The following is an 8,465-nucleotide window of genomic DNA, read 5'->3' on the forward strand; positions in this document are numbered from 1 at the left end:
TGCAACAGATGCTAGACTACCTCAACATGAAACATAGGAAGGGGAATGGCACAAGACGGTCACAGTTGCCAAGCAAAGGCAGGGCAGAATCTTGACCTAAGCATGGAACTCTTGAGTTGTTGGCTAAAGTGATCTGTTGCTCTACGCTAGGGGGTGTCCAACTTTAAGACCTGCGGGCTTCAACTCCCAGAATTCCTCAGCCAGTCATGGATCTTGGGGTGCTCTGGATTGCCAATCTCCATCTCCCTCTCTCTCCTCCTCCTCCTCCTCCCTCTCCCATGTGTGTGTGAGTTTGTGTGTAAGCGGCTGACTTTTAGACTGCATTCTCTGACCCCCTTTAGATGCTCAGAATATTCAAAAACACGTAGCCCTGGATGTAGCCCCTCCAGAAAGGGTACAATTAAATTCTACTTCTGTGTAGCAGAAAGACTTGTTGGCAAACAGGGGTGCCTGCTTTCAAACCATATGACACCCATCCTCACCTGGCTCCATCAAAGCAGGCAGAAAAAAAGTCCTTCCCACCACATACCCACACATTAATTTGAATTTTTACCCTCTGCAAGACAAAGAAATCAAAGAAAACATGAGCCACAAAAAAGCAACAATTTATTTTTTAAAAAACAATTGTACAAATATCAAAGGGTACAATACAGCTAAGTAATTCTGGGCAGGGGGAGAAGACCAAGGGAGGAGTTGGGGTGAAGTGAGGATTCACCCCAATGGAAAAATAAGTGTCAGTGCTGTAACAACATTGCCAGCCACCTCCTCTGCACCACAGCCAAACCAGGCCTGGATGGCTTCTGTTCCACAATAGAAACAGCTGCATTTTATCAGCTGTCAATCACTGATCCTCAGCCTCAAAGTGAGACTCTTAGCTTGATAAATCAATGCTAGAAATAAATTGGGTGCATTATTAATTAAGCATTATACATTCCAGTAAACAGTAAAGAATGAGTATAATTTTTCTTTTTGAGTAGGTAATCACTGACAATATAGCTGGGCCAAGCAAATACCATTCAGTGTTCCAAAGTAGCATCTTATTTGACATTTTCCATCATAGCAATGCATAATTCACAATAACAATGCAGATTATTCGTCCCCACAGTAACCAGCCAATATTCTCTATCGTAGTAATTGCCAAAAGTAATCTGGACTGAAAATAGTATGGGAAAAAAAAATCCAGCAATTTTTTTTCAAAAGAAACTCTCTTAAGATTCTTAAGTTACAATTCTTATTCCTGGAAGAGAAACCATACTGATGAGCTACAGATACAAATTGGAAGGCCTCAAAACTCTGTGTGGTGCATGCTTAGAATCAATGTTATTGTTAGTTAGAGCAAGGATGAGGAAACAGTGGCCTTTTCCAAATCTTGTTGGACCATGTTGATTAAAGGCTGTTCAGTCAATATTCAACAAGATCTGAAGGATGACAGGTAAGAGAGAACAAATGCAAAGGCTAAAATAAAAGCACAGATGGAATTCAGTAGCTTCAACTGAAAAGGAGGTATATCTTCAGACAAACAATTATACGCTACTCTATTAATTAAGGACAGGTGGAAGACGCTGGAAATATCTCAATGAAAGCGATGTCTTTTTCTTTCCTAAGGTCAAATAAATACAGTGATAGCAGATCTCTATTTAAGCCTAGGTGGACCTCCTAATATGGCACAAGATTCTTTATACAGGGGGTAATAACTGCTTGGTTAAAGGAAGCAAAGGGTCATCCCAGAGCTTCTCCAATAATTTTTGTCCAACTGAGTTCAAAGTAAGTACAGGTTTTCCTCGACTTACAACAGTTCATTTAGTCACTGTTCAAAGATATGACACTGAAAAAAGTGATTTATGACCATTTTACAAACTTATGAACAGTGATGGGATTGGAATAATTTAACAACCAGTTCTCTGGCTGGGTAGGCACAGCCAGTTGGTCATGTGACTGGGCGGGTGACATCACTCATCACACTCAGCCGTGTCTCCCGGCCACTCGCCTCAAAGGCAGAGGTAGGATTCAGCCAGTTGGAGCTAATCCCACCACTGGCTGGCCCCGCCCCCACCTGTTTTTCAGCCTGTTTTCAAAAAAACAACCAGAAACAACAGAAAAACTTCCCAAAAATGGGGCATTTTGGGCCCGTTCTCAGGCCGCTTTGGGGGCGTTTGCCTAAAAACACCCCAAAACACCCCGATTGTGCTCGTAAATCAAGGACTATTAGTGTTCATCTGAGGCGTGGGTGATACGTTATTTCATCCCACCAGTATTCCTTTTTTCAATTAAGAATATCCTCTTCCTAATCTGCTTTAAACGTGATCCAGACTTTGAGCGGGTGGCCCTGCTGCTAGTGCCTCTAGTCTGGCTAACATGGTCTCCCTAGACATGCCCCAAATGAAATCGGGATCCTTTCATTCACTATGCACATGCTCCATCACTCATTTCTCAAACCAGCAAAGTTACAAATGCTGTAATCCACCTTATCGGCTATATAAGAGCACTATCATCATATTTTTGGCTGGGAGGCTATTAAAGGAAAGGGGCTCAAAAATAATGCACCCTCATTTTAAATATTCCAGACTGGCATAAAATAATGCATTGCTATCGATTAATATGGCTCCTCAAAGCCAAAGATGGATTGCTATATTGCAGAATACGCCCAGCTTTTAAATAATAAACTCCTAAAGTCATGGCAGGTAGCAATAATCCTAGTAAACCTGTCTGATTGAACAAGAACCAAATAAACCTAAACAGGACTGGACTGAATGAGTAGCTGGCTAAGAGATGACATGAAAATCAAAGGATGTAAGATTAGGGTTGTTGTTTTTTAATCCTGGAAGAAAACGAAGAAAAATCACTTCTGCATTATTACAAAGAAAACTAGAAGCTTGATACAAAGGAATATGTAACTTGCATAGGATAGCACAAGAAATGTAGGCCGAGTGGCAGAGGTGGATTGCTTCTGAACCAAGTTCAGCTCTGCGATGATTGAATTCCCCTCCATGCTCAACACATCCATTTTGTTGGACTTTACTGATGGGGCCACACCCCAAAAGCACAGTAGCCACATTGAGGCAAATATTTGCAGCTCAAGGTTGCACTGTGGTATCCTTGGCACTTTCTGAGCTTGGTTGGTTTTTCTGTTTGCAAACATTTCATTATCCAATTATCCAGCTAGGTAACCCTGTCAATGCACCGATAACGTTACCTAGTTGGATAATTAGGCAATGAAACATCTGCAAGAAAACATCCACATTCGGACAGCATCAAAAACCCCACATTCAGACAGTGTTTAATCCAAGCTTACTTAGTACAGCAACAATAAAGGAGCATTTCTACAAATTTGTTCTTTTTTCTCCAGGATGTAGCAGACAGTTGAGAAGACTGTAAGGTAATCTGGTCTATGTGGAATAAACCTGCACTGTTTTCAGAAACGCTGCTGCTGCTTCAAACTCAGCAGTTAGCCAAGAGTAGCTAGCTGCAATTTTTAATTAAAAACAAAACAAAACCAAGAACTGAAGAGGAGGAGGGAGCATCTTCCCCTATCTTTTCCTCTTCTTTGTTCCTTTCCCAAAAACCCATGGATCAAAAAGTAGAAAGGAACGAGATGGAAACTGCTCGTCTCAAAAGAGTACAGTAATGCGGAAACATACAGAACCACAAATCTCATTCCTCCTACTTCTAGTTGGACCTTTTTTAGTGTTCTAGAACCCAGCTTAGTTTTTCTTCTGATAGGCAAAGGGGAATCACAGCAGCATTAAAAGTAATTATGAGGAGGCAGTTCCCACAGTTGCCATAATGCACCCCCTCCCTCTCGATTCACAATTTTGGCTCTGGGACAGAGCATCTGCTCTACATATAAAAAATTGAGCAGCTCTAGGCTTTAAGGAGCTATAGATGGAGTAGACAATACTGGGCTAACTCAACCGGTAGTCCATTAGCATAAGTAGTGTTAAGGAGCCACATCACTGCCAAAGGGCAAAGATTAGGCAGAACCTCAATCGGGAATATTGTTGCACAAAACTGCAACATGAATTACCTACTGTGAAGTATAGCAAGACACTGATAGCCAACTGAATAAAGGCATCTAAATAAGTGTTAGCACCAAGGACAATATATTCTGGCCTTCCTTTATATATATATATAAAAAATCTGGATAATCTTTAAACGATGAATTTACCTCAGGAGGGTAAACAAGAGTAGTGAAAGTAAAAGTGTAAAAAATATGTAGACCTGAGACTAGACGATTCTTCTAATGAGTCCATAGAAGAATTAATGCTTCCGACGTGATCCAGAAATCATGATAACCAAAGCAAAGACTCTTGGCTTTCTTCAACATGGAATTCCCAGTTAGTCCGCGATGAGAGCCAACAAGCCTAGTTCTTCCAGTTTTGCTCGGATGATGGCATCCCAGCCTTTGTTGGCTTTGGGGTTTCGAGGGGATGGGTGCATTACCCCCTCTACTCGTACTGGGATACCAGCAGCTGACAGAGCCTTGCGGGCGCGCTGTTCAGCAAAGCGTCCAACCCCAACGACTGTTGCAACGCCCAATAATTTCACAGCTTCACACAGGGCATCATCGCAGATCTGAAGGAGCTGTTCACGCCGAGCAGCTGGCAGGTCGGCTGGTGTCAGATTGCGCCCGCTTTGACTGACAAAGAGCAGTGGGCAGTGGTTGTGGACAAAGCAGTGTTGGAAGAACTTTTCAGGCTTGGTACACACAGAGCGGAAGAAGCCCCAGAAACGGGCTCCGCTCACCTCCATGTGGGGGCACTCCAAGCCACGGATGGGCCTCTTCGGGTGTTCGCATGCTGGCCGAAACACCTGTCCACTTATCTGCAGCCAATCTCGAACAAGCTGCACTGCTCCAAAGGGCACCTAGAGGAGAAATATGTTGTGAGAAAGGTTTCTCGGTGTGGGCCTGAGGTGGAGGTCTGCATTTGCTTCGAGACATCTGCAGTGGACATTAAACCCTTAAGTTGGGGGGGAAATCCTCCTCCTGAAAATGGAGGGGGGAAAAACACATTATAAACACATTTTCCTCTCAAAATATGCCACCCTTCAGTAGGGAGAGATTCCTCCATCAGGATGCCACTCTATTCTCCCTTGTTTAGCTCCTCAGTATCACTTCAGGAAATAGTTCGGGCAACTCACTTGCCAAGAAGGGATGCGTTAAAAGAGGTCTCTATAACAGCCCAGTGCAGATGAGAGACGGGCTAGAACTCCCTCTGAGTTGTTTTGAATTTCACAATGGGAAGGAAATAGGAAAATGTGAGTGAGTGAGTGAGTGAGTGAGTGAGTGAGTGAGGAAGGAAGGAAGGAAGGAAGGAAGGAAGGAAGGAAGGAAGGAAGGAAGGAAGGAAGGAAGGAAGGAAGGAAGGAAGGAAGATGGGGAAAGAGGATTAGGAGCCTGAAGCTCCAAGGCAGAGGAGTATTGAGGAATGTACTTTATCTATCCCATGCTTAAAAAACAGTTGTGATCTCACTAAATACAGTGTAGCTTAATAAGCACAATATCTCAGTTTTAACATGCTAAACAGGTTTGACTATCATTTCTCAACTTCCCACACCACGTTCTATTTTTCTTTATTCAACCCTTTTGGGTGCTGTTTCCCATTTAAACATCTCAAAGACGTTCCTGTGGGCGTTTTCTGGGTATTTCAACAGCCACCGTCCTAACCCATTTGTAGTTCACCAGTTTGGGTAAGGCTACCTTAGTCGGCCCCTTCATATCTAAATCAAAAGGCCTATCACCTCCTGTGAACGCCAGCGTATTATTCTTGCGTTTACATTTCTCAGTTTGGGTTTGTAAGGATGGCCCAGCACAAATAGAAAAGTGGAGAATGTCTAGTGCAGGGGTCCCCAACCACCGGTCCCTGGACCGGTACCGGTCCGTGGATCATTTTTTACCGGGCCGCAAAGCTTGGGCACCGCCATCTTGTTTCGACGGCGCTTCCGGGTTTTCGGTTGGAAAGTGCTTCTGGGTTTTCAGTTGGAAAGCGGCGTTTCGGTGCTCGCGCCTTAGTTTCGTCGAAGAGGGTGGTGGTGGCTTCAAACGAAGAGCCGTCCCGATGGCGGTGGAGTCTCGCGTTACTCAGGTACCGGTCCGTGGAAGAATAAATAGTCGTGAAACCGGTCCCTGGTTCAAAAAAGGTTGGGGGCCACTGGTCTAGTGGACTCTCCTATCTCATTCTTGAGCAGTTTGAAAAAACAGCAGCTACAGAGGTTTGTGGGAATTGATGAAATTGCTGAGGTCTGGCGAACGGCTCTGTTAGGCTGAGCAGCTCAGATTCCACAGAGCTAATTAAGGCTCCAGAATGGTGCTTGCTAAACCAAACTAGGAAGCCTTTTTTGGGAAACCCGATGCATCCAAGCTTGCGGAGGACATCTCCTATGTTGCAAAAGGACAGAGACACCCACCTAGGATCTCAGTTCTATAGTAAAAGTGCTTTTTTAAAATCCCACTTGCATTTTGTTGCACTTGGATGCAACAAGCTACGAACAATATTCATTTTTTTAAAGTTTATCATAAAATAATAAATAATAATGGAAAGACAGGAATCCTAGGCAAAGTTGAGAGAATGCCTCTCTGAAGCATTAGCAAATGGTTCCAAGTCCACCTCTTTGAGCCCCAAACTATTATTATGTCTCAGGAGAAGCTCCCAGGTCTCAATTAGCATGGAGACAATAGGCTTAATGTGTTATTGATGTGGTTGTACATTAATGTTTCTGCTCCCTCCGACTTTGATCCAGGGATAATGGTTTCACTGAAGCTCTTCTCTCAGGGCCCCATCATCCACAGGGAGCCTGGTGGGGACTGGCATAAGAGCCATTTTTCAGCGGAGTGCCCCACCTTTCAAAGTCCTCTTCCAGGAAGCCCCATTTAATGTCTACCATTAACCTTTCAGCATTAGCCAAAGTTCTCCTATGCCTTTACTGTCTTGCTCCCTTTTGGCTTAAATTTCCTCTATTGTTGTGAGGTTTGACTGGCTGTTTCACCGGAAGAACTATTTCTGTTCTTATATTTTAGGTTTTGCAGACTGCATGGAGAATGTGCTGTTGTTGAAAGTGGGCTGTGTACTTTTCTAAATGATCGTTAAAACCAAAATAGGAGCATACGGACCGGAGACATAGCATGCTTCTATGCCTACAATGCATGGAGCCTCCAGAGGTTCCTGTAATACAAGGCTCCTCATCTCCATAACCTTTCTCACATATAATTAAAGATGACATGTACTAGGATGCTAGCCAAGGAATATCTATACTCCAGCATTTATATTGGACTCATACCAATTTAGCTGTCATGATTTCCACTAAACAATGTGGGAATTCTAAGGAAGGCCTTAAGGTTTTATCATTGGCAGCTACAAGTAAGGTTGGGAATCTTCCCTGCCTGAACCCCTGGAAACAGCAGCCAATCAGCCTACAGCGTTGAATCTGTAGTTCAACCAAAGGTACCAACCTTGGGGGGGGGTGAGGCAACGGAACTCATTTCAGATTTTAATATAATCAAAGAAAGTGTCTCCTATACGGACTTTTTCATTCATAAAATAACTAATATGGCATCTGATTTGCCAAACGGATGGAGTTGCTCACTGCTACTCTTTCTCCAGCTTACCTTCTCCACAGACTTTGTCTATGAACTCCCAGTCTTTGTGCAAAGGTTAGGTGATGCACGTTTACAACAATCCAGCCAGCAATGAGTCTATGTGAAAACCATGGGCATTCTTATATAATATAAATCATTCTAGATTGTGTTTTCTCCTACGGAATGCTAAGTTCTTTTACTTTTTAAGAATTAAAATGAATCTTTAATCTAGAGAGCCAGTCTGGCGTAGTGGTTAAGGTATCAGGTTAGAAACTGGAAGATGGTGAGTTCTAGTCTTGTCTTAGGTAGAAAGCCAGCGGAGTATCCTTGGCTGCTCACTTTTTCTGAGCCCTGGGAAGGAGGCAAGGACAAACCACTTCTGAAAAACCTTTCTTAAGAAAATAACGGGGATTTTTCACGATAGTCTCCAAAAAAGAACACATTTAAAGGAAGGGGGGGACCCTTTTAAAATATTTTTGGGGCAAGAATTCTGTTAGATACATTGGCGTGAAGGAGTGTCGAGGTGGAAATCCCAGAAAAAAATAGATCTAGATACGGGAAACAAATTTGCTTGCTTCGCATCTTATTGTGAACTCGTCTAATGTACTTTCTTAACTAAGCAAACTTCGAAACGCGATCTGGAAATATCAGCTCTTCTCTAAATTGTATTTCCCTGCCAATACAAAGGAGGACCCTCCAGAAACAATGCAGTGCATAAAAATAAGGTATTATTGCAAATTATTTTTTTTCAATATTATTCTATGGGGGAAAAACATTGAGAATTGGTCTGAAAATATATGCATCGGTAAATAATCCTAAAACCACGTAAGGGATTTGGAGAGGATTTCTTAAAAGACAAGATTACAAGCTGATGTAGAATTAGCACAAGACA

General features: G+C 42.9%; 1 protein-coding gene across 2 annotated transcripts in view; it reads right to left on the reverse strand.

Moving 5' to 3' along the window:
• Positions 1-584: 584 nt before the first annotated feature.
• SMUG1 (single-strand-selective monofunctional uracil-DNA glycosylase 1) overlaps positions 585-8,465 on the reverse strand; it is a 30,839-nt gene continuing 22,958 nt past the window's right edge. For both annotated transcript variants that reach the window (XM_026677270.2, XM_026677272.2), the window contains one exon: positions 585-4,863. In XM_026677270.2, the coding sequence (XP_026533055.2) occupies positions 4,336-4,863 (528 nt within the window). In that variant the 3' untranslated portion in view covers positions 585-4,335. The remainder of the gene's footprint in view (positions 4,864-8,465) is intronic.

Source organism: Notechis scutatus, chromosome 2 (genome assembly GCF_049901735.1).
Source record: "Notechis scutatus isolate UNSWTSFEM ecotype Mainland chromosome 2, rNotScu1.2, whole genome shotgun sequence".
NCBI classification, from domain to species: domain Eukaryota; kingdom Metazoa; phylum Chordata; class Lepidosauria; order Squamata; family Elapidae; genus Notechis; species Notechis scutatus.